This window comes from Colletes latitarsis, chromosome 10, assembly GCF_051014445.1.
Source record: "Colletes latitarsis isolate SP2378_abdomen chromosome 10, iyColLati1, whole genome shotgun sequence".
In the NCBI taxonomy this organism is placed as follows: Eukaryota; Metazoa; Arthropoda; class Insecta; order Hymenoptera; family Colletidae; genus Colletes; species Colletes latitarsis.
This window is the reverse complement of record NC_135143.1, coordinates 29793445-29819805: the sequence shown is the minus strand read 5'-3', so window position 1 is coordinate 29819805 and position 26361 is coordinate 29793445. Positions and strand designations below refer to the sequence as shown.

General features: G+C 36.7%; 4 protein-coding genes across 10 annotated transcripts; 2 read left to right on the top strand and 2 right to left on the bottom strand.

Annotated features, from left to right (window-relative positions):
- Positions 1-24: 24 nt before the first annotated feature.
- Positions 25-2542, bottom strand: LOC143346923 (uncharacterized). Its single transcript, XM_076775618.1, has 4 exons — positions 1864-2542; positions 1430-1760; positions 634-839; positions 25-514 (listed from the first exon to the last, which is right to left on the bottom strand). Exons 1-4 carry the CDS (start codon positions 2385-2387, stop codon positions 292-294), a joined length of 1284 nt encoding a protein of 427 aa, XP_076631733.1. The 5' UTR covers positions 2388-2542; the 3' UTR covers positions 25-291.
- Positions 2543-2741: 199 nt separating this feature from the next.
- On the bottom strand, positions 2742-5803 carry LOC143346921 (small ribosomal subunit protein mS39). 2 transcript variants are annotated; one of them, XM_076775614.1, is made up of 10 exons: positions 5579-5803; positions 5315-5420; positions 5035-5232; positions 4691-4938; positions 4504-4612; positions 4102-4438; positions 3829-4034; positions 3418-3753; positions 3118-3330; positions 2742-3028 (listed from the first exon to the last, which is right to left on the bottom strand). In XM_076775614.1, exons 1-10 carry the CDS (start codon positions 5605-5607, stop codon positions 2879-2881), a joined length of 1932 nt encoding a protein of 643 aa, XP_076631729.1. In that variant the 5' UTR covers positions 5608-5803; the 3' UTR covers positions 2742-2878. The 2 variants fall into 2 exon arrangements, with proteins under 2 accessions (XP_076631729.1, XP_076631731.1); XM_076775616.1 differs by having other exon boundaries at positions 5315-5417.
- An 8520-nt stretch (positions 5804-14323) lies between these two features.
- Positions 14324-16470, top strand: Rtet (major facilitator superfamily domain-containing protein rtet). 2 transcript variants are annotated; one of them, XM_076774225.1, is made up of 7 exons: positions 14324-14846; positions 14917-15179; positions 15270-15561; positions 15636-15856; positions 15934-16024; positions 16113-16250; positions 16316-16470. In XM_076774225.1, the coding sequence occupies exons 1-7, from the start codon at positions 14627-14629 to the stop codon at positions 16408-16410; spliced, it is 1320 nt and encodes a 439-aa protein (XP_076630340.1). In that variant the 5' UTR covers positions 14324-14626; the 3' UTR covers positions 16411-16470. The 2 variants fall into 2 exon arrangements, with proteins under 2 accessions (XP_076630340.1, XP_076630341.1); XM_076774226.1 differs by having other exon boundaries at positions 16296-16437.
- Positions 16471-17177: 707 nt separating this feature from the next.
- Stat92e (Signal transducer and transcription activator Stat92E) lies at positions 17178-25106 on the top strand. 5 transcript variants are annotated; one of them, XM_076775090.1, is made up of 11 exons: positions 17178-17406; positions 17589-17613; positions 17978-18132; positions 18219-18375; positions 18453-18799; positions 18889-19032; positions 19111-19579; positions 19668-20340; positions 20423-20578; positions 20662-20896; positions 23999-25106. In XM_076775090.1, exons 2-11 carry the CDS (start codon positions 17608-17610, stop codon positions 24171-24173), a joined length of 2517 nt encoding a protein of 838 aa, XP_076631205.1. In that variant the 5' UTR covers positions 17178-17406; positions 17589-17607; the 3' UTR covers positions 24174-25106. The 5 variants fall into 5 exon arrangements, with proteins under 5 accessions (XP_076631205.1, XP_076631207.1, XP_076631208.1 ...); XM_076775092.1 differs by lacking the exon at positions 17589-17613; XM_076775093.1 differs by lacking the exon at positions 17589-17613 and having other exon boundaries at positions 17960-18132.
- The last annotated feature ends 1255 nt before the right edge of the window (positions 25107-26361 follow it).

Below are 26361 nucleotides of genomic sequence, written 5' to 3'. Positions count from 1 at the left end.
TAACGTTCAATGTTCTTAACGTTAATGCATTATTTCGATCTACTTTGACGTATGTAATTCGAAAATTTAACGACATCATTACTAAACATAATCAATTACGAAATTCGCGTGGAAATACTTCTGGGGGAAAAAAGAATTCACGCATTTTTTTCTTTTTTTTTTTTAACGAAGTCTACGATTCTATGTGTATATTTGTATGCATAAGATTATACAACGTTGCCACTGATTTATTTCGTTGAATTATAAGAAACGTACATTCCAATTAGCCGTAAAGCCGCCTTAACGTTTGAATTATAAAGCATGATTGTGCACGAGTTCCAAAACTAAGTCTGTCATGAGTCGCGCGCATTCCGCTCCTCCGCGCGGTGGTGCTCGCATACTTTGCTTTTCTTTGCACGTTTCCGATCTTTCGTACATATCCGGCGCTTCCTCGATCTCGCACGTGCTAATCGGCAAGATGTCCAGTGCAATACCTACACCGAATCGTCCGCAACGTCGCATCTCCTCGTTCAATCTGTACATTAACAACACGATTAAGCGAAACAGAGGTAACCATGTTTTGAAACATTACTGTTTTAGGTGTACTATACAGTTCTACTTCTCTTTACGAACGAATTGCAGTCTGTTACTTACAGTTCCCACATAACAGACGGATCTTTCGGCGGTTGTTCCGGATTAAGTGTGTGTAACGAAGACATCAGATGGAAATGATAATGCTGAAGAAGCTGCGTCATGTGAGCCCGTCTGATCTCCCCGGTCGTGCAACAGTACAAAAAATTTGCAAGGTCAAGGGCAAGCGAACCAACACGGGATAGTTGAAAATCGAGTAAACAGACGCTCTGAAACGTAACGTTAAACGGATCGTTTATGGTATGTTCGATCGAAATGTTTGAACGGTATTAGAATTGAAATTCTTGAAGAAACAAATAAAATAAATATTTTCGCATTACACTCGTCCCTTTTTCCTCTGTATCGAGAAAGTAATATTCGTGTATTAAACAAAATTTATCAAACTTCTCGACTACTTCAATAACAAAGGATATAATCTAGTTACGTAATAAAGAGAATGTTTTAAAAATCAGATGAAATTACAATGTGATTAAATTTATGTAACGTTCTTTCTTTATGAAATGACTATACAGAGTGCAAGAATTTTTGCTTTACTATTGAAATAATACTTTCCTGATGAAATTAGTGATAAAATAAAAAAAAAAGGAAAAAAAAAACGTGAATCGTAATATAAGAATCTTATAAATTTATATAATAAAAATTGTAATGAAACAACTGATCTCTTAATTGAATACTTTCTCTGGATTCCTAGTGCAATCGTGAAATGCTGTACGCTGAGATTTATAAATGTTGATGGTCCCTGGTATAGAGAACAATCATTGCATGATCTGATTTAGTAAATATTAAGCGTAGTACTTGCCTCTTCGTTCGGTTCAGCATCGTCTTTGAACAGAATATTATTGGTCCAACAGTCGCCGTGACAAAAAACGGTAAGAGGTCCTCGCGCAGCTGCCAGTTCGCTCATAGTGCGAAAAAATACGTCGTCGTTCAGAAATGCTTGCAGTTTCTCCATGATCTCTGTTCTTTTGTATTCCATATGAGCGGGGAGGCTTTCGGATACCATTTTAATGGCGTTCTTAGCAGCTTCTTGATAATACTGACGATACCAATCTTCATTTTCCGTTCGAAAAAGTGCCTCCTGTATACCTTGACCTCCGTCGGGGTCTGTCAATCTTGCAAACTCCTCCGGCCTTCGAAATTCGTGTTATGTATATGTGTATAAAGAAAACACAAAATAATAATAGTAATTTAAAAAAAAAAAAATAGAAAGAAAATTAATGTTATTCAACTTGCCTAGTTTCTTTAAGAGTCAAACTAAGTGCATGGAAGCCGGCTAAGGCCTTCAACGCTCGTTTCAAATGATCCAGTTGAAGTCCTTTCCTTCTATCTGCCATTTTAAAGCCTCTTTCTCTTAAATCTTCCATAGCGATCAGATCAATCCGCGCCGCATAGATTTTAGCAACCCCGCTGAACACTTTTTTATGATTCGCTTGTAACTTATTCAAAGCAGGCCACACATACGTATAGAATGCTACCTCGTTTCGAAATAGTTGTTCACTTTTAAACGCCTCCCGATGTTCTCTCGATCGAGGCAATACTTTATAAATAATAGCACACTCGTAATTGACCCATTCACTGCTTTCCGTTTGTCTTCGACCTTTTGCTCGGATACGATAAAGCATAGACGTGTAATTATCACCTCGTCCCGATCCTAGTTCTTCTTCTAAGCTGGTGATCTCCACGTCAGGTTCGTCTTTTGTTATCAATTCGCGCACAGACTCCAACGTGAGACGCATATGACCTTTCTCGTCCGTCATTCTGGCAGTAAAGTAGTAAATTTCTGTTTAATAAGTAGCAGGATTTTGTTTAAACAGCCCCGTGCGGTTTAACGTTCTTGAATCGATAGATATCGTAGCATTCCAGTCTTTAAAATGGACGAGTAAGTTACGATGGTAAGCTATACGATGCAGGAAATAAGTATTTGAGTGACGAGAGGATAGTACCTCCCACTGCCATGCAACTTAATTTATTAATCGTACGTACCCTAGCTGGAGAGACAAGGACATTAATATCTATAATCTACCAATCATGTGTGTAATTTTTATTCCTTGAATGACAAACTGATTGAAATTCTTCTACGTATAACGCGAATTTAATAAAAGACCAATTTCAACTTGCATTCATTTTTAATAGATTAACGCGACAATTCATCGGGTAGTTAAAAAAATTACGAAAAAGCGAAGGAATACACGATTGTATGATATTGCAAATAACTTTTTATTATAATAAATTATAAATAAACCGATTACTATTTATCTGACGTATCTAACACTTCTCTCCCTACTAACTCTATTAATTTATCGCGGTTTACGTTGTTCAACTCTGGATCATTATACAATGTCTTAGCCAACTGAACGTCGTGTTCGATCCCCGCAAGTTTAGAGTATTCAAGAACAAGCTAGAAAATAAAATGGGATATATATATATATATTTATGTTTTACTTTAAACTTAAGTAAATTAAAAGAACGATAAATGTAAATACGTACAAGAGCTTGTGTCACATATCCCTTCGAAACGCAAGTCTCCAATAATGTATTCAATTGCTGTTCTTTCATTGATGGTAAAAATAATACGAAATTTTTGGTGATCATGGTTAAAACTTCCGACGCTTCGACCACACGATCATTGTACAATAAAAGTAGTGCTATCTCGCCCATCACTCTAGTATTAAAACTATTCTTGCCTTTATCCATTTCTGTCTAAAATATGCAATTTCCTTTAATCTTCTATTCTAATTCACCTTTTCATTATGTTACTTAAATGTAGTAAATACATAAACACTGTACCTTTATACTGTAAAAACAACTCAAAGCTGCATCCACAAAGAGTTCTGTCTTAGGTGGGTTACTCGGTAAAATAACAGTGTATATCAAATTTAGTACACTAAAACTCAAATTAATGTCCGCCGTTATATTGAATGTCTTCATATCTGACCAAAACTTTGGTAAATATTCTATCACAACTTCTGGTGGATACGATTTTAAAGTGGTCATGATGATTTCCATAATGCTGTAATCTGGGATATACATAATCGGAACGATATTTCGATAACGTTCGTAAAATTCGGACATCGTACTTGTCGATAACATTAACGTTATATATTTAGAAAAATAACCATTCACCTGCACACGAAAAATACGTTATTAAATAACAAAAGAAATAAAATGATTATACATGGTAGTAAAATATATACGTACATAAAATGAATTTATCAAAAATCTGTAATTATCACCGGTAAGAAATATACTGTGTAACAAATCACCAGCTGCTCTATCGGTATAACGATCAGAAATTATATCCATGACTTTGCCAAAACAATTCATGTCCGACAGGTGTTCTAGAGTAAACTTTTCTTTTGACATCGTTTGTAGAGTATCCATAAAAGTTTTGTACGAACTATCACCTATCGAAATACGTAACTTTGCTAATCAAAAGTAATTAAAAAAATAATACAAATAAAACATAATTACCTTCGCGACTAATTAGATCAAGAATATGACAATATGTGCCTAATGAAAATTTTATATTCAGCCTCTTAAATTCTATAACTAAATGATTTAGAATACTTTTGGCTAGAAAAACCGGCATCGAATATAGCAATTTAAGGGCGTTATTCAATGTTATAACATTTGGATACACTCCTCTTGCAGTCATTGTTGTAAAAATACTATATAGTAATGCTTTACGAGATCTTGCCTCTTTCGTAACACGCTGTGTTATTGATGCCACTACGTAATTAAAAGAAGTGACGTTTAATGGGATATCTTCTTTTAAACATTTATTATACAATGACCAAACTTCATTTATCTAGAAATTAAATTGTTAACGCATTGCATCGTAGATAATTTGCTTTATAACTCAAACCACTGTACCTGATTCCATTTTCCATAGGCACATAACATAGTATTACAGGCCAAAGCTGTTGTTGCGGAATTTTGCGTTATTAAAAACTGATATAACTTTTCAACCTCCGCAATGTGTCTAAAATATAAAACTGTTAAAATTGAGGAGTCAAAATTGAGGAATTGAAATTGCGTTCTTAACGTTTTTGCTACTTACGACCAAATTTTTGTATAATTTATCTTCATGAACCACTGTTCTTGCAGGAAATGTTCATTCTCATATGTAGTCTTATTGTAGTAACACAACAATTCTAACAGTGCTTGTTTTGTTTCGTTAGAAACATTCTCTTCCAATAGATTATAGATTTCAAGAGACTTTAACACATTACATTGTGATATAGCATCCAAAAGCATTTCTTCCGATACTTGACTTTTATCTGTATATTTTACAGGGGGCATAAATGCCTATAAACCATAGAATAACGATTAAAAAATTGTCAAGTACTAATTTTAATCTATTATCCATTACGATAATAACATATTAACGATGATAAACTATACCTGAATCTTTGGATCCGAAAGATTATTTGGAAATAGATCTGCGTGTTTCTTAAAAATCCATGTTGCTGTTTTTTTACCAGATGCATGCGCTAATGCGTATATACGATAATCTGCTTTCTTTGTTGGGACTAAGAAAGGATCATCGTAATATTGTACAGATAAGCTCAGTGGATCTTTAGGTACCGTTTTGCCAAGAGCCTTTTAAGAAATCCCATATAGTTTTAGCAAATAAAATTAGAAAAAAAATATAAATCCAAAATAGATCTTTTATTGTGCTTACGTATAAAATGTCTGTAGGTCCTCTTTCTATCCTACGTGGTATTTTAATACAAGAATCCGACGATGACGAAGACTGCAATCTCTTCACCTGACTCCATGAATTCCTGCTAAAAGTTTGTTTCCATTAATATCGATGCTCGTAACTTACACTCGGTCCGTAGCATATTCAAACCGTGAGCTTTCGTCTTAAAACTAATACAGCCTTTAATTACGTTAAATTCCATAAATTAAAACATTATTTCAACGAAAGGTATATGTTACTAACCTATACAAAATTTGTTTCAAGTTATTCATTGTGAATTCTTATTTAGAATCGTTTCTGAAAGGAAGTTAATTATACATTATTTAACATTTAATTAAAACGCAAATGCACGATACTGTCCAATGCTGTCCACAATTCAATACAATTCTCTCTCTCGTGCGAGAGTAAACGATATCGAGTAAAATGTACGCATTGTTAAACGTATAGTCAACCTAAACGCTTTTATCGTTTCTGCTGGAACATCTGTTCGGTTGCCTACCTGCAGGCTTTGTTTTTTTTTTTCTATGTACAGAGTAATAGGTTTCAAGGAATATCAAAGAATAGAATTGATATAGCGAACGGTGGGGTCATTAACCAAAAATTATAGTTCTCAGTTTCATATACTTTTGTTTTATTAAAATAACAGCTATATTTAATTATTTATTGAAACTATAAATTTCATTCTTTTTTTTAATGACACTGTACTATCAACTGATAATCTTTGTCGCGTAAGAAACACGTGAGAAATTTATAATTTATCTTCGTGTCGAGTCGCTTGCTATTAGACACAAATATAATTGAATAAATTTCCATCAATTAAACAACAATTTAGGACGTATTTCTGATTTGTTCCTTCCTATTTTTCTTGTTTCAGAAACTTAACCCTGTTGACCGTTCTCAATAGTTCTTCTAGAAATCAACCCATTATTAATATTATAAATTATTGGAAACAATGAGAAATATTATGGTACCGCAAAGTACAATAAAAAAAGAAACGATAATTCGTTGTCGGTTATAAAATCGAAGTCGCAATAAGAATGATGCACCATCCCGAGGGAAACATTTTCGACCCTCGTTAAATGGTTCAACGCATCATTCTCGCCGGTTTTATAATCGAAGAATACTTTTGCATCGTGAATTCGTATGAATATGGCAGCTGCACAGTCGTATCTACAAGATAGAGATTCATTTCTTTCAGCGCATTTATTGTTTAGCATATGAATGGTGCACGAATATGCGTATACGTGCATGCGCGTGCGCGCGCACACCAAGTGTACCCTTTGGCATATTACAAAGAATTGAATAAAGTTTATAAGGAAGCCAAAACCAGTCCGCGAAGCGAAGTAGTTCTCTCTCGCCGTGAGAATGCGCGCGCGAGCACGGGCTCGTTCGCGCAACCTTCTGTAACGCGGCTGTGTACGTACGTGTACGTAGCACGTGCACACACATACGCGCGTACATAGGGAAGAAGCCAGGTGTTTTATTTCAAACCGTGGGACTCTTAAAGGGGGATGCTTGCACCACGTTGTACCACGCGTCTTCTACCTGAAGAATATGAATGAAAAACAGGATTCGTGTTCCACCAGAAACCATGCCCCACTACTTTTATTGTATTTTCTTATTCGATCGAATGTAACGTAACCCCTCGCGCGTCGTTCTTCTACGGTCCCTTCCGAAAGATTTTTCTTTTTTCACCTATAATCCGAATATCATAGAAAAGAATCGGATAGTATTTAGAACATTGAGCAACAACGCACACTGCACGTCCATGTTTCGTCGGGAGGTAAACAAAGAAAAAAAACACCGAACGCCCGAGCAAACGGCTCCTTTTCGCGTTCTCGACAGGAAATTGAAATGCGAAACGCTACGAATCTCGCGAGTTTGGAACGCTACGAGGAGAAAGGATGAAAAATCTACACCTCGATCTGATAAAAAAGGTTTCGTCGACAGCTCGAACGACAATATAATCTGAGAAATGATATTTTTCATTTTTAATTTAAGCTGTTATTTACGACCGTTGCACGTTACATATTATTTATATTTCAATATGTATCTTGGGTTTCAGATTTTTGAATCGTCAGTTGTTCAAAATATACTATACTATTTCTGTATTAATTCCCAACTTTACTATCAAATCTCAGAAATATTTCAATTATTACGGTTACAATGTATCAAGAGTAACGATATCTCATCGCGTTAGCATAAATTGTCGCGATGTCGCGTAGTTTTACGGGTGGTTACGTTTAAAATGCAACAAATTGAATTTTCTCATTTATTTCGAAACTCATTCCTTTACATATTCTGCCTATAAATCATAACACAAAGTATCGTACATATCATGATAAAAATCGTTCTTTATTTCCAATATACAAGAATAGTGTTTATAAATACAGAGACTATTTAAATATAAACGTGTTCGTAAAGCAATGTTATACCATTCGATAATGCATGCATTAATTTACGTTGATACAAGCAACGCTGTCTTCGTCAGTGGCCAGCTATGCAACAGATGATAGGTCGAATAGATCCAGCAGGCCGGGAAGAGTGCAATTTGATCTAATCTCACAACAAATAATGCCCACATCCCGACCTGCCGGTATCCTCGATAAATTTCGTGAAAACAATTCTATAGCGCCGCCTGCCAGCCTTCTCCCGCTTGTCTCTTGTTTCGTCGACCCGTTCCTGATGCTCGTTCGTTTCTTCTGCCTTTTTCGACGAGATACAATGCATTCCGATAGGCCGGGACAAGTGCAATATTGAAGAATCATATCGTCACGAAACATTGTCACAAATCTCGGCCTATCTTCGATGCAAATCATTCTCCTTCGGATCTTCCCGCGTCTTGCTTCTAACAAAAGAAAAGAAGCTGATTTTGAATTGAACCAATTAGTCTTCAAATCGAAAGATGGAAGTTCCGTTGATCGGAAACTCTCGAAGACTTGAGAATTCTAGAAAATTTACAAACATTGAGCGAGATTGTTATAGAACCACGGCTGATTAAATCGAGCATTGTTTACGTTATGTACATTACAAATACGTACGTACTTTCGCACGAAATCTCTCTGACTCGGCCCTTGAATGGTTAGTTTCCGAATCAGAGCTCGGTTCGCTTCGAATCACAAATTATGGCCTGAGGTAACCGTGAACTTTACTCAAACGACTATTTATACAACGGACCCCTAACGTTTTAGTCGATCGTGCAGAAAATTCTACGAACTTGGAAAACCAGAGATCTAATATCGTTATCTAATTAGGCTGCGATACATCGTGTGCTAACGTTGCTTTGTACACGAGGTTCAAATCCATCGTTGTTTCGAAGAGAAATTTTACGAAATACGCGATCCGATACGATTATAATTACACATTGCGTAATTTTCTGTTAATCACTGTTCAAACAACGAGATACGTTAACGCTGTTAGAGAAAAACCATCGAAATACACACGTTCTCTCGAAGCCCTTTGTAAGCACGTACCTACGACGCAATACAATTTGGCGGTTGAACTATAATTTTGATCTTTTCGACTGTCGTTTATCGATATCAATGACTTCGATATTTTCGAACACAGTGTCGGAAAACGCACAGACTCTACGTGTTATCGGTAGATCGAATTGGCACAGAATCGTCGAGCGTACACGCGGTTACACGTTTCGACGGAACAGCACGTTACCGGTGTAGTACACCCTAACCCTCAAATTGAGACGAATGACGTCTTTCGCCGGTTACCAGTGTCTCGTGTCTTTCGACTCTTTTGTTTCTCTCTCTCCTCCTCTTGGCTCGTTCCGTTCAGACCCTGCTTTCGTCGCACCCAAGTTCGAAAGTGCCGTACTAACGTAAACGCCGAAAAATCGTCGGAAACCAGGCAATCCGAATCTTCCCCGTCCACTTCACAACACTATCGACGCAATACTGTCACGGCGTGTTTTACGAATGCGATGACGACAGCGGTATGGTGATGGCGACGGTGACGGCGATGGCGATGGCGATGGCGTTGGCGATACGAAGACGAGAGTCGAAAAATGTCGTTTTGGCTCGTGGTTCCCGACAGTAACGAGTATCTGGCATCGAGTCCGCAGGAAACCGTGAAAGACGCGACGACGACGTCCCGCGCAGGGAGTTCTCGACAAACTGCTGCCCGTGACCAGGTGTCTCGACTCTTTATTCCTTTTGGGCCCCAAGTACATAAAAGCCCCCGGCTATATAGGTGCCCCTTAGGTTCGATGGTGGGGGCTTATTCTTATTTAACAGCAACGAAGCAGGAACACCAGCAACAACCAACTTTGAAGTCTCCCTCCTTTTTCTCGGTCATCCTTTTTTTTTTTCGGACCCTCTCTATTCTGTCTGTCTTTCTCCGTCGACTTCTACCATCGATTCTTCTAACTTCTTTCGCTTTTCATCCGAGCAGCCGTCCTTTCCTTAAACTTTGCGCTCTTTCTTCGGTTCTTCTCCCTGCGCCGCTTTGTGGTGCGGATCCATCGGCCGAAGCCCGCCAAAATTGTATCAGCTGTCCTGAATTTTGCTCCGCCTGTCAAGTACGTGACGTATACCGCTCTTCTCGTTCCTCTCCTCCTTGTCAGGTAACTATCCCATGGGAAAAAAAGGGTCAGTTGAATTTTACAATAGCGAGGCTATTACAATCGATGCAGTGACACTTTCTGGGCTCGTTTTTCAAATATTATTGCGAAATTTTCTCGCATGTCGTTGTAAATCTACCGTGCCCTATTTTTCGTTACAATAAACATAGTTCTCGTTGCATTTCGAGGTTTGGCCTATTACAAACGATCGATCGATCGACGGCCACAAATCGAACAATATTTTCTATATCGCGTATGCACGCGACAGATTTCTAAATTACCTCGTGGCTCGTAAAGCTACTAATCTTTTTTAACTGCACGAAATTGCAATACGTCGCGTAAACGTTAGGACCCGTCTCGAAGAAATCGTCGTTCGCACGACTATGTAACGTGCGCGATAAGTGCTAAATTTTTCAACCGTTCGACAAGCTGGTGGTAGATTCGTATGTATTTTCACCTGGCACAGCTGAACCTCAAGTTTAGCACGTGCTTCTGTCATCTTGCTGAAACGTTCAAAAAATGAAAACAATTCCATTAGACTTGACCTACTACAACAATTTAACTTTTATTCGCCGTCGTGCGATCTCAGAAATCGGCCAATATTTTCCCTCTCCCACAACCCTACTTTTCTTTTGTATTTTTAATTTTAATTCTAAATTGTTCTGTTCCGCTTGTATCAAAGGGTTTTCCCCGTTAATTACAAATAAATAGTATTATTATCGCATTCGTTTAAAACTTCAACAGCGTACGCGTAGATCGTTCTCTTTTCCGTGCCACGTTCCGTTACAAAATAATTTTTACGCAGGTCGTAAATCGAACGAATCTTCGCAACAGGCGACGCAGAATGATTTCGATTTATTCAAGTATCGGTGTTAATACTGTTTAGGCTAGATACGTTGCTCGTCGAAAAAAGGTGTTGCATGGGTGTTATTCTTTTCGTTAACGTTGACACGTATATCCGGAGGAAGAAGGAAAATTGAAAACAGGAGTGATTGAGAACCACTTGTAGGAGGACAGCTGCGCTGTGAGCGCATCTGCTGTCGGTTGCGCGGGCACGCGCGCTTACATATCCTTATTTCTACGTACACGGGTCGAACGCATACGATACCCCAATACAGTCTCCTCTGTTCTCCTTACTTCCACCGTGCTGTTCCATCCTTTTTTCGCCCGTCCTTTTCTTTTCCCTTCCCGTCTTTATTTTTGTCCGAACGTTCGTCTACCCCCCTCCTCTTCTCACTCCCTTCTCATGGGTCCTCTCTCTCTCCCTGTCCTTCGTTCGTTTCAGTTAGTTTCTTTTTTCTCACCCCTCGAACTACGACATCGCAGCATTCGAATCCGTTTTCAACATACCTCCTAGCGAACGCGTCTTCCCGTTGTATTGGGGGTTGACAGACCGTCATCTTCCCTTTAATACCGTCCAGAACGAGGATTTACAATCCGTGAGAGAGAGGGTCCATCCGTGTTTATGGCATACACGATGGTTGCTGGTTCCGAAAGCCTCGTGCACCTAGTTCATAATACCTACAGGGCTTATACGAACGGCAGGGCAGGCAGGGCTTTCTACGGTGTGCGTAGCGGAGTGTGCGATGCAGCTTGCCAGCCGGTACCGTGTACCGCGGTACCCGAAAATTTTCTTTGTCCTTATTGTCCGTAGCATTTTCACTGGTACGAGTTTACGGGCCCTGTGCTTCCTAGAAAATTGTCGATTTTCTCCACCGAGGGTTTTTCCATCTGCCTGCCCCCTTCCGTACATTTCCTTTCTTCTTTCGCTCTTGTTCATTCTTACGGACACCCTCCTGTCGGGATTTTAAGTTCGGGCTCTTTGTCTCTTTATATACCTGCTGTCGTTGAAACGAACTGACTCAATAGCGATCGTCGTTTCGCGTAGAGTTCTCTAGAAATTGTGTATTTTTGCATTCACTTTCGGAAACAAAAACGTAGAAAGTACAGATTTAAATATTACGCCATGTTCTCTTTAAGCAACTTTGTTACTATACTTGATCGCGTGACACAGTGTCGGTAAGAATATACAGGGTGTTCGGCCATCCCTGGGAAAAATTTTAATGGGGGATTCTAGAGGCCAAAATAAAACGAAAATCTAGAATACTAATTTGTTGATTGAGGCTTCGTTAAAAAGTTGTTAACGTTTAAAGTTTCACCCGTACTGAATTTTTTTCTCGAAAGTGCGTAGGATTTCGAGGGTATGTCTTTTCACCAAAAATGATTGTAATTGACCCCTGTAATTAAATATAATTTTTTTAGAATGATTTGAAAATTTTTTTTTCCGTGGAAAAATTGCACACCTTTTCGAATTTTTTTTCTCGAAAGTGGGTAGGATTTCGAAGGTATGTCTTTTCACCAAAAATGATTGTAATTGACCCCTGTAATTAAATATAATTTTTTTAGAATGATTTGAAAATTTTTTTTCCGTGGAAAAATTGCACACCTTTTCGAATTTTTTTTCTCGAAAGTGGGTAGGATTTCGAGGGTATGTCTAATGACCAAAAATGATTGTAATTGACCCCTGCAACTGAAAATAATTTTTCCAAAACGAATTGAAATTTTTGAATTTGATTGTTAATAACTTTTTAACGAAGCCTCCATCAACAAATTGGTATTCTTGATTTTCGTCTTATTTTGGCTTCTAGAATCTCTCGTTAAAATTTTTCCCAGTATAAACGAAAATAAAATTACATTTTCGGTTAAGGAACGTATTAATACAAAAATTAACCGAGTTTGTTAATAGGTTAACACTAGGTTTACGGAATACGTCAATTTGATGCATTAAGATTCTAAACCTAACGTTACAGAACTCGTAAATATTATTTGTTAGCAATTTATGTTGGATTTAATTGATGTAATGATATGAATATACACTCTAATTAAAAGAAAAATTGCATTTTAATGTAACTGTTAACAGAGCGGATTACAATAAAAATATGCGCAACGAGTGTCCGTAAACCTAGTGTTAACTACGAAAGTTTGTCCTCTTGCATCGTTTGTATCGGCTTTTCATAATAAGAAAAGTCTCGAAGAACATCGACACATGCCAGCAAAGGGAATGGCATCAATGTTCCGCATGCCCTTCACACTGTAGGGCCCAGATGGCAAGCGTTGAGTCCCTTGCTTAAATTTTTACCATGATATAATGCTGCTGGTTTTCGGGCCACCTGTTCTATTCGTAGATCAGAGATATTCCAAAAATTCCTTAACACTCTATAAAAATCTACTCTCACGGTTATATAACGTGAACAAATGTGCCACCTTGCATTGAATTCGTACACGAATGTTTTATTCGTTGTACGTTCGTGTTTATTTTAAATTCTAACCTAAAATAAGTCGTTCGGTGTTCTGTTTTAAATATCAGTACAAATATTGATTTCTTTTTTTACTGTTAATCGTATTCGCGCGACAAGGATCGAAAAAACCGATGCCTAGTCTTTGTGATTTATTCCTACGGAACTTGGATTAGAAAAAAATCTATTGAAAGACTGCACGTTAAAAAACGGTCGTCCCTGGCGACGTTACACTTTGGGACGGGTTTCAAAAGATCTTTGTTCCCGTCGAGGAAGTGGATCCGTGGTTGAATGCAAATGTGTCTGTGTCCCGTGTATACGAATCTTTATATCGTGTGCAACCGGAAGTTAAACATACATAATGTTTCTGGGTGCGCCTGTTTGTGCTATTTTTCGCTTCACTGACAAATAAAAACAATGTAATGATTAATCGAGATTCGATACAAATACCCATAAATACGGCTTTTTAATACATATAACAACTTTATTAGAATACATTCCACTTCCCTTACGAATCCGTATCTTTAGAGCTAGGATTTTAGATATTTCGAAGAATTGTAATCTGCGCCTCGTTAGCTTCGATTGGTTTTATTTGCGACGTAATGCGTGTAATCGATATATTAAACGTTTATCTCATCGATCAAATGAAAAATTACGTTGTGATTTCAATGGATAGACAATGGATAGACATAATTTAATTTAGAATTTAGAACGACCGGAAATCAGATTCACGTATAATCTACTTTAACTACAGATTGTCGATAATGTTGGCACCATGATAAAATAGATTTCTTTCTTGTCAATTGTAAGAATAGTAGAAAAAAATTTTTTGAAACAGGGCATGAAAAGTATGTCACCCTTTCACTTCTAGGAACCAATCTCTCCACGTACGATGAAAGAAGTAGAATGTATAAATTGTATTTTACGTCTTTGAACGAGACATCTTCTTTACGATAATTATGTCGCGCGTGAAAAGTAAAAATAAAGTTACGTGCTAAACTGAAATTAATATTTATACCACGGACGAGGTATAAGATAGATCCAACATTTTATGGAGTTTTATGTTCGCAACGAAATTGTGTTTAAATGTTTATAAATTCCGTGCTCAATCGTGTTCGTACTAAATTGGGATTCCTACCACACAAAGCGTTACGAACTATTTCCGTATTTTATCGGTCACGTTGTATGTGACATTAACACGATAATGGAATCTCAGGACCAGCCTGGACCATACAGGATCCCATAAACCGTGGACAGAAAAGAGCCATTGGATGTTCAGTCTGTTCTCTAGCTCGTCTGTACTTATACAAATATAATAATTTAAGACAGGATCGGTGATCCATGAAAATTATTTTATCCTTGAAAACTGAGAACAATTCACATTAAATGCTTTCTTCTCTATAAAGCATACAAGAAGTAACAATGGTCAAAATAAAAGACAATACCGTTCGAGTAGTGTTTATTTCATTACTTTTGGATCTTTTAGCATTTACTATGATATTACCATTACTGCCAGCTTTATTAGATTATTATAAGAGCATAGAAAATGATCAGGGTTTATATTTTAAAATTTTACACTACATACAACGAGCAAGAATATATTTTGATGCTCCTGATAAAGTCAATACAGTGCTTTATGGAGGTTAGTCTTTATTTTTTTTTTTTTTTCTTTAATGTAAATATTAATGTATTGATGTTAATTTAATTTGCAGGCTTTCTTGGTTCCATGTACTCCTTTCTACAATTTTTGGGTTCACCAATTGTAGGTGCATTATCTGATATTTATGGAAGAAAACCATTGATGTTATTTTGTTTAACTGGGATTATGATGTCCTATTTATTGTGGGCACTTTCCTGTAATTTTACTATATTTGTATTAGCAAGATTCATTGGAGGTATTAGTAAGGGAAACATTAGCTTATCAATGGCTATTATCACGGATGTTACATCAGCAAAAACAAGGGGGAAAGCAATGGTATATCTCAAAGGAATTGTACAAAGAAATAATGTATAAATGAAAATGTTTGTAAATCAAATTTAGACTAGAATTTCATTTGATTTTCAGGCGCTTGTTGGTATTGCCTTTTCCATAGGTTTTGTCGTGGGTCCAATGATAGGAGCATTCTTTGCTTGGTCTTCAATCAATAATAGGACAGGAACTTGGTACATAATACCCGCTGTATTCGCACTTTTTTTAGCGGGAAGCGATTTATGTTTTGTTATTTGCAATTTGAAAGAATCTTTACCATTAAAGAGTAGAGCAAAAAATCTCAAGTGTGGCATGTTGGGAACTATTGCTTATATCAATCCTATCGATCTATTTCAGTTTAATGGAGTGTCCGACTTAAATTTACAAGGTAAACTTTCCCTTTTCAAATTGTCATGTTATATATTCTATAGACATTAATGGAAACTATGTGCATTGTTTCAGATAAAAAAAATTTAAGAACTCTGGGCTGTGCATATTTCATGTACTTATTTATTTATAGCGGCTTAGAATTTACTTTAACTTTCCTGACTCACTATCTATTTGAATTTACAAGTATGCAACAAGGATGGATGTTCTTAGGAATCGGGTTAGTTATGGCAATCTTGCAAGGAGGTTGGGTACGAACAATTCCACCTAATAAAACAAAGTCTACCGCAGAATTGGTAAATATTTTTAAAAGTTAAGGCAAAGAACGAATTTATTAATTTTTTCTTCCTGCTACATGGTGCACATATTTTAGGGCTTATGGTTAATAATTCCAGCATTTGTATGTATAGGGATAGCAGAAGACATACTAACATTATCTATTGGAATATTCCTCTTTGCAATTTGTAAGCATATTACGTTATAAATGTTTATGTCACAATCTAAATATTTACAAACGAACGGAAATGTTTTATTCTTTTAAATTTGTTACAGCTACTGCCATGGTTGTTACTTGTATGATGACACTCGTAACGCGAATTGGGCCTGAAAATCAAAAAGGTGTGATAACAGGTGTCTTTCGTTCTCTTGGGGCATTGGCACGAGCTTGTGGACCTATCGTAGCTTCCTCTGGTAAGAATAAAGTATAGAAGTATTTAATTACATTAATGCATTTAGGGAACTATCTTTTATTTTAGCTTTTTGGTGCATTGGCAGTAAGATAACATATCTTATTGGTGCTGTATTTCTCGTATTTCCACCCCTTATTCTTCAGAGTATAAAATTACTTTGAACAAGAGACTTAACAAAATTTCATATGAAAATGTTATATTTCTATAAATATTTACGTGTTCGGACAGTATTTTTGAATAAATAAATATAATATATACATTTATATATTTATATAAATAAATATAATATATATATATTTATTTATGATTAATTATATACAATGAGATTTTCTACGAAATATTTTACGAGTTTTTTATAAAGTATTCTCTATATATTTATTGTATCATGTAATGACAGAATAATATATTTTAAGTTAAGTTTTATATTGAAATCGGGCATTTCAATGTGTAAATTTTTGTTTCATTTCCCTTTGTTTCTTGCTAAAACACTCCTGATAATCCAGACGAGGTCGTCTGTGGTATTACATTCGTAGTAGTTGCATGTATACGTATGTTACTTTTTATGCTTTTATTTGGTATCGTGTGTCTCAAAAAACAGAACACGATAATAATAATAATAATGAAAATTATCAATTTTCAACGGTACATGTAAAATACAATCATTATAGGTGAGGTTACTTTTACGATAAGTCGAATGAAAACAAAACTAAAATAAATATGATCGATTGTTAACAAAAAGTACTAAAAATTGACGTGAAAATACACATATGTCGCTATATATTCGTTAGGCTATGTTCTTGGGTAAAATCAGAAATTTGCGCAAGCGTGATTAGAGTATGGTCATGTGATATACCCCTTCTCCTTCCCTCGCGCCATTTACGGTAAGAAATTCTCAGAATTCCTGGTCCGCAACACTCCGTCGTCGCCCGCGCTGATGAGAGTAACGCAGAAGGGGGAAAGTTATTGATGAGATTCGCGCGTGCGACCGGCCCCCGCGATTCTTAGGTTTACGATTATTGCGCGGTAGACTAAATAGTTTTGATCGGTTCAAAGGTCACGTCTCGAGCAAATCGTGCCGTATTGTCTGAAAGAGAAAGATAGATAGTGGTATTCTACGATACAGATCCTAGTTGCTTCTGTCTTCGGACTAGCAGCAGGTGAGTTCGGTCAATTCTTTGAGCGAACATCTTTTTCTTTCGCCCCTCCCGCTTATCTATTTCCTCGTTATTGCGATAAGTCACGTTCTGTTATCTGCAGTTTTTTCTCGTATTTATTACATCGAATGTGATTGGAAAAAACGATTTATGCTTAATATTTTAATTGGCTGTGATATTTGCAGTAATTGAAAATATTAGACAATGCAGGTAATTTTTATTTTGTTTGAATTTTTTAAATATCTATCCGCATGCTTCCCATTGATCTTATCGAACGTATCTTCGATTCGTTGAATCGTACAAATTATGCATGTTTTTCAGTTCTTTGTATAAAAATACACACAAAATTGTTTGTTATTTGATTCTTTGTGTATTAAATATAGAAACGAAGACCCATAGTGCATTGCTCATTTGTGGTTATATTACTGACTTTGTAATTGTTATTATTATAGCTAGCGTTGAAAACACTTGCTGTTATTTGTATATTTCTGAGATTCAGGAAGAAGACTAAGGGATTCAGTAATTGTGTATGTGTAATATCAGTGTTTTTGAAAAGGTTTAAAAATCGTTTTAGGGTAAAGGATTTACATCAGAATTCAAAATGTCACTGTGGGCAAAAGCGCAACAGTTGCCACAAGATGCATTGCAACAAGTACGTTCTGTGTATGGAGAACATTTTCCAATAGAGGTTCGACATTTTTTGTCTACCTGGATCGAAGAAAAAATGTGGTAAGACAGAAGTACATATATATATCTTTGATGTTATTTTATTTAGTACTTGTAGATCTTTTAATGCTATTGTATTCGTGTTATAGGACTGACATAGAGCCTGAAAATCCACAACACGAACAGTACATAGCCAATCTAGTTATATCTTTGATACAAGAATTGGAATCGAAAGCAGCTTCTTTAAACACAGACGATATGTTTCTAACAAAGTTAAAATTAATCGAGGCTGCGAAAAATTTTCGTGTAAGTTTTTTATCCGAATGTTACAAAGTAGTTTGTACAAATTTAATGTATAGAACATATTTTTTGTTCTATTATAGCAGAGGTACACCCACAATCCAACAACGTTGTTTAGAATAATTAGACACTGTTTAGCAACGGAAATGAAATTAGTAGCACAAGTAGAGAATTTGGGAGGTGCTTTGATAAGTATGGCAGGTGGAAAGGTTGGATTGCTCAGCGACGCCGTTGCCGAAATAGCGCAGCACGTTGAATCTTTACGACGTAGGACGCAAGAGACCGGGGAAGATTTACGAAAAATGGAACAAGAACAGGAAGCATTTGCGATCAGTTACCACGAATGTACTAAATTAAACGCGCATCTTCAACATCTCGCAACGCAGCCGCAAAATCAACAAAATTTGGACTTGGAGAAAAAGATCAGGAGGTGACTTTTAAAGCTCTCGGTCGTTCAAATCGAATTTTCAGCTACTTTTGGTAATTCGGTCGGTAATCTGGCCTGGTATTTTTCTACAGGCAAAAGGAGCAACAAGAGCAATTATTAAACCATAAAGTAGCTGGTTTAATGCAGTTACGTTTGACGTTAGCCGATAAATTGAAGGACACGATCACCAGATTGAACAGCTTGCAATCCAGAGTCTTGGACGACGAACTTATTAGGTTAAATTTTTTCGAACTTTGGTTCTTTCGTTTAATAGTTTTGAATACACTTTATCTACGAAAGTTCTTGCTTTGCAGATGGAAGAGAGTACAGCAATTGGCAGGGAACGGCGGGCCATTTAACAGTAATTTAGACTCTATTCAAGAGTGGTGCGAAAGTTTAGCCGAATTAATTTGGCTCAATCGTCAACAAATCAAAGAAGCAGAACGTTTAAAACAAAAATTTGCACTCGAACCACCGGGAATGCAAGATATTCTTCCTACATTAAATTCACAGATTACACAGCTTCTTAGCTCGTTAGTTACTAGCACGTTTATCATAGAAAAGCAACCGCCGCAAGTGATGAAAACCAATACTCGTTTCACGAGTACAGTACGTCTTCTAGTGGGTGGAAAATTGAACGTTCACATGACTCCGCCCCAGGTAAAAGTAAGCATTATTAGCGAGGCTCAGGCGAACGCTATGTTAAAAAGCGATAAAATGGCAAAAAATGGGGAAGCTAGCGGTGAAATTTTGAACAATACAGGAACAATGGAGTACCATCAAGTAAGTAAAACTATATAGTTAGCGATATTATAAAAATCACCTTAATTTTTCATATCGCGATACATATAAACGTGGCCTTATTTCTTAGGCAACAAGACAACTTTCCGTAAGTTTTCGTAACATGCAGTTGAAAAAAATCAAAAGAACCGAAAAGAAGGGGACAGAGTCTGTCATGGACGAAAAGTTTTCGCTTCTTTTTCAATCGCAATTTAGCGTCGGAGGAGGTGAATTGGTATTCCAGGTTTGGACATTGAGTTTACCAGTTGTAGTAATCGTACATGGAAATCAAGAGCCACACGCCTGGGCTACGGTCACGTGGGATAACGCTTTTGCCGAACCTGGGAGAGTACCATTTGCAGTGCCCGATAAGGTTCCTTGGGGCCAAGTAGCCGAAGCATTAAACGTTAAGTTCAAATCGGCAACAGGTCGTTCATTAACAGAAGATAATCTTCGATTTCTTGCGGAGAAAGCATTTCGCGGTGGAAATGCTGGCGGGCAAGATTATTCTGGATTACTTTTGAGCTGGGCGCAGTTCTGCAAAGAGCCACTGCCCGAAAGAAATTTCACGTTCTGGGAATGGTTTTACGCCGTAATGAAATTAACCAGGGAGCACTTGAAGGGTCCGTGGGCGGACGGTTGCATATTGGGATTCGTGAAAAAAAAACAAGCCGAGGAGATGCTGGCAACCTATGCGTCAGGGACTTTCCTGATGCGTTTTTCAGATTCCGAACTCGGCGGTGTTACCATCGCATGGGTCGCAGGTAAAATTGTTTTCGTCTCTAGTTCACTATTCTGTGTTAGACCTTGCCAATGCACGACTGTCTTGTACGAAATATTTTATAGATCAAACCGAGGTCTTTATGTTGCAACCGTTCACGAGTAAAGATTTTGCGATACGCAGTTTAGCGGATCGGTTGTTCGATTTGCAACACTTACTTTACCTCTACCCAGACCGGTCGAAAGATCAAGCGTTCTCCAAATATTACACGCCGTTCGCAGGTAAATATTATTTCCGTCGTGTACTTTTGCTCGTTTAAGGCGATGCTTTGGATTCTAGTCTTGGACAATGTACTTTGTCGTAGAAAATCAACCTACGTCGACGAATGGATATGTGAAACCTTTCTTAGTAACGCACGTACCTGGTTGGGGCGGGCCGGGTGTTGGTGGTCAGACACCGTCGCACTCTTCTGTAGTCGGGGTAGGCAGTAGTGGTCAAAGTGGTCCAGGTGGTAGTTATCCCGCAACGCCGTCCACCATATTCCAAGCGCACAGTCCCGACCCGTCCGTAACACGCGATACTCCATCGGTGGCTTCCAGGTCAGTCCCCTGGATCTAAAATATCAATCGTATTTCATTTATTTACTAATAGGATAAGCTGCTATAGATATTTCATACGAGATATGCAAAGATTCCTCTCTCAATATCGTACACCGTACTTAAATATCCGAGTCGATGCTCAAGTTTTCAAGCGAAGTTTAAAGGTGATTTTACGAATTGTTAAGATCACCGGGACACCTTCGGCTCGATGTTGCCCGAATAGGTGAGTTCTCGGCACAAGCAGACAATAATACGCGAATTCGTCAAAAGGTGGATACAAAGACATTCCTATAACAATCCGTAACGCTTTGCATGTCTTTTATATTCTATCTGTGCAGACAATGTCAGTATTGTTTTTTTTTTATGTTCTCCTTTTCGCAAATGTTTAGAAAAATATTTACAGTGATATTATAGTTTCACGCATTTTGTAAACTTTTCTTATGGAATTTTGAAATTTTTACACTGCTGTATCGTGAAATGAAAGTATAAGTATGTAACAATTAAATTGCGTTGAGCGACTCTGTCCGTAATTAAGGGAACAACTCCAACTATATATTATATTGGAGAATACTGGGTGCCTAAAGGCAATTTTCGTGAAGTAGAGTAGTATTTCAATACTTGAATCTTCGCGTATACCGTGTCACGTATACGAAACTTATAAAATAACTAGTCTTCTGATTTCATTTTCATTCGCGTTCTCATTTATTTTTTGTTTTTTTTTTTTAATATATTTTTTTTATTTTTTTATTTCACTTCAATTAGTCTCCGTGTCACCCAGAACTGTTCCAATATTATAATTATTTATCAGTAAGTATATATTTACTAGTATTAAGTGGCATTGTTACGAAGTACGAGTTACCGAATGATGCCATTAACGAAGCTCCAAAGGAGGTCCTCTGTGCGAATATTTTATGGCGAATTAACGTAGAATTATACACATACTAGTAACGCGGTGCTATAATATGGTCTAGTTGCATAATTTTTCAGATTTAGATACAATTGTTTGCAAAGCAAATTGCAGCGAAATCCGTCCAACGGATACGATAGCTTACAAATGGAGGATCTTCAGGCACATGGAGCAGTTTGATCGTAGATCCATTTGTCCTTTTTTTTTTTCTCTCTCTTTTTTTCTTTTGTAATTTATAGTGTTTAGTTTTGTAGCATGAGTGGGGAATACAACAGAGGTTTGTTGAAAAAAGAAAAAAAAAACAATAGTTCGTACTTTCTTCTGAGACTGCCAAATTTTTGTATGTGTGTTTCTTTTTAGCGATCGGCTTATCCATGGCTTTTTAAAAGAATAAATAACCTGACGATTCGAGTATCAAAAGCTGCTGCTTTACTCGTAGTATTGTATGTGTATGAATACATATTTATATATATATGTATATACAGGGTGTTCGGCTACCCCTGGGAAAAATTTTAATGGGGGATTCTAGAGGTCAAAATAAGACGAAAATTAAGAATACCAATTTGTCGATGGAGGCTCCGTAAAAAGTTATTAACAATTAAATTCAACAATTATACCCACGAAATTAAAAAATTTTAAATCACACTAAAAAAATTATATTTAGTTACAGGGGACAATTACAATTATTTTTGGTCATTACACATACCCCCGATATCCTACGCACTTTCGAGAAAAAAATTCGAATAGGTATTGAAATTTTTAGATGAAATTAAAAAATTTCAAATCACACTAAAAAAATTATATTTAGTTACAGGGGACAATTGCAATCATTTTTGGTCATTACACATACCCTCGATATCCCACCCACTTTCTAGAAAAAAATTCGAGAATTTGTGAAATTTTTCGACGAAATTAAAATATTTCAAATCGTTCTGAAAAAAATATTGTTAGCTGTGGCGGTTAATTACAGTCATTTTTGGTGATTACACATACCCTCGAAATCCTACGCACTTTCGAGAAAAAAATTCCTTACTGAAAACCTAATTAGGTGTTTAAAAAAAAAATTCAAATCGTTCTGAAAAAATTATTTTCGGTTGCGGGGGTCAATTACAATCATTTTCCGTCATTAGACATACCCCCGAAATCTCACCCATTTTCTAGAAAAAAATTCGAGAAGATGTGAAATTTTTCGACGAAATTAAAATATCTCAAATCGTTCTGAAAAAAATATTGTTAACTGTGGAGGTCAATTACAATCATTTTTGGTGAATAGACATACCCCCGAAATCCTGCGCATTTTCGAGAAAAAAATTCGGAACGGACGGAACTTTAAATGTTAATAACTTTTTAACAAAGTCTCCATCAGCAAATTGGTATTCTTGATTTTCGTCTTATTTTGGGCTCTAGAATCCCCCATTAAAATTTTTCCCAGGGGTGGCCGAACACCCTGTATATACATACATGTATATACATATATACACATGTGTGTGTATGTACGTATACTTTTCTGATATATCAATTCGTACGAAACAAAAAAGAATAACGTACTATCGATAGCTGAACGAGCCTGCACAACGTGACACGAGTCCACGTATGTGCAAGTACTCTGCTTAATACGAGATTTCCGAGAAACGGAAGGCAAAGGCCTGGAGCAAGCCGGTACAACCACAACAACGGAAAATTGAACGCTTAAAACATGCTACTCCTGAGAAAACGCAGCACCAATCACGATGCATTAGTAGTATACACTGTTCTACTGGCAAATTAATGTAAAATGTGTTGTACGTAGAGGTCTTGTGGCTAGACGGCGGGCGCTACTTGTTCAGTTCATGGTACCAGAGCCAATACGATAACGCGTTAATGTTCAGGGTTGTATCACTCGAGTGACCGATCGATTTCGATTGTGTTGGGGATTAATTTTGTGGTTGTTCGTACGTCCCTTGCCGTGTTGTACCGGCTATCCGGCTAATCGGTCACACGTTTTGGCAAAATGAGATGTTCTCGGTGATCGTTTCTCCATCGATCGATCGATAAGTAAAGAAGCAGTAATTAACAAGTAAAAGAGAGACGATATAACGCGTAAAATAGAACATATCAATCACGTCGATCGTATACCGTACATAATATATTTGGAATTAATACGGGACTGTCTATTGCTATGCCAGTGATTGGGGTTGTGTTTTCGTTTGTGGTAGCTACGCTCCGGGCCTTGGCCAGTTAAGCGTCGGGCGTGCAAACACGGACATGGACTATGTGGATCTGATGAGTCACAGTGAGCTGCCCTCGATCGACGAAAATATCGACTTGGAACCCTTTAATAGCTTTAGCTTCTCCGAGTTCATACAATCGTACAACACTAAGCCGCAATAGGTATGTCGGGACGATCGCGATACATTTATTCTTTGTACCTATGTTGTTGCGTCGATTGATCGTCTTCGTTTATTCGATCCACATCGATTTTTAAACTGTTGTTTAATAGGGGAGGGATGTAAAAAAGAAAAATGACCGTCTCTTGTCGTTAATACCGTTCATCTAACACGCTGTACACGCTTGTTCTTAGTTGTAATTCGTCCCCGATGAAGCGTGGTATGTCTTTTGATTACATCGTGTAAGTGCAATATATGTATCTAGTATAATTTATCAAGGCGATCACCAATCGATTCTAGTTACTTTCCAAACGATCGAAACGAAAAATCGCACGTATATTTATACACATATTACGGACTACTTGTTATTTAGTTGCAATTGTACGCGTACCACAGTCGACATTATTTTGCGAAACGATATATAGTAGTTTATTGTTTTCATTACGAAATGCCTACTGCGTCGAATGCGACAACGGTAGTTTTGAAATTTTAGAAACATTCGATCGAAACGAACGAAATTGTTTGCAATTAATATTTGCTCCGCGTAGGGATCTACCAGTCTATGTTTTAGGTTTATATTTTACCGCGAGGCTTTCTTTTACGAGATATTTTATTTTATTCGGCTTCTCTTTGTACGTTGCATTAACTCTTTGAAACGTTTAATAGTTGGAATTATTGCGATTCGTAAGGGAATGCTTAAGATATACGCGAGTATAAGATGCAAAAATCACACAGCTAGAGTTAATTTAGATATCGTTACATAGTATACTTTTAAATATTAAACCATCTTGTACAAAACAATTTAAATGATTTTACAGATATTATTATACGATCTTTACTTTTTTTCCTCTTTTTAATAACTATCTTTTAACGATGGTCACGACGGTCTATTAATGCACATTAAAAGATCCTTTTGTTGCTCGAAAGGAAATAAAGAGAAAAACGATAACAACGATACTAGAATCAGTATGTGTAATGCGTAAGTAGGGACAATCACTTCCGTCTAGTTTTGTAAATAGCGACGTTACAAGAAATTGAATTTTTAATTTATTAACTGGATGCGCGACGAACCAAAAATACAAGAGATCTGTGCAACACTAACGGATAAAGTGCAACGTTGTGTAATTTGCGTGACCTAATCTTTAAATCGTGCCTTACAATCTTTGAATCGTGCCTTACAATCTTTAAGTCTATGGTTATAATATTTTTTGAAAATACTTAAATGTAAATTTACATCTAGCTTTAGTGAAATTCTTTCTTTTCATAGAAGGATTCGCGTTGTCGATAGAAACGCGAACATTAATCGTACGATGAACGCAATATAGCAAAAGAAAAAAAAAAAAGAAATTAGCAAATTCGAAGTAAAGGCATCTTTAACGCAAGCGTTAATCCTAAGCGTATAAAACTTTAATGGTCAATCTAAATAGACAAAATTAATCGTACCTTTAATTATCGTTCCCTCCCCTGTGGTATATGTAGTATTAAAAAAAGGGGAAAATTATTAATTGTTGCGCATATGTAAAACATCGATGTACGCTAAGTTTTCTCTTGGGTAGGATTACACGCATTGTTATCCCATTATATTTACTATATAATATATTATATATATGTACGTATGTATGTATGTAATAAGCTATATCTCTGAAGAGTGTACGTTAATATTGTCTATTGATCTTTTTATCAAAGATTAGAGTTTATTTTATTATTGAGAACAATTTTACATTTTGTAAAAGATAGAACGTGTATTATTCGTCAACCTGTATACAGTAATTACTATATATAAGTGTAAAATAAGATGCATCCGTATATCGACGTACCGTACAATAAAATATCCTTCAATTCGACTTCCGAATTACTCTTGCGCCGTCACCTTTGCGTACGTTTTAGACGATCGAATATACAGGATGTTCGGCCACCCCTGGAAAAAATTTTAATGGGGGATTCTAGAGGCCAAAATAAGACAAAAATCAAGAATACCAATTTGTCGATGTAGGCTCCGTTAAAAAGTTATTAACGTTTGAAATTCCATTCGTACTAAATTTTTTTCTCGTAAATGCGCAAGATTTCGAAGGTATGTCTATTCACCAAAAATGATTGTAATTGACCCCCGCAACCAAAAATAATTTTTTCAAAAAGATTTGAAATTTTTTTTTTTCGTCGAAAAATTTCACACCTTTTCGAATTTTTTTCTA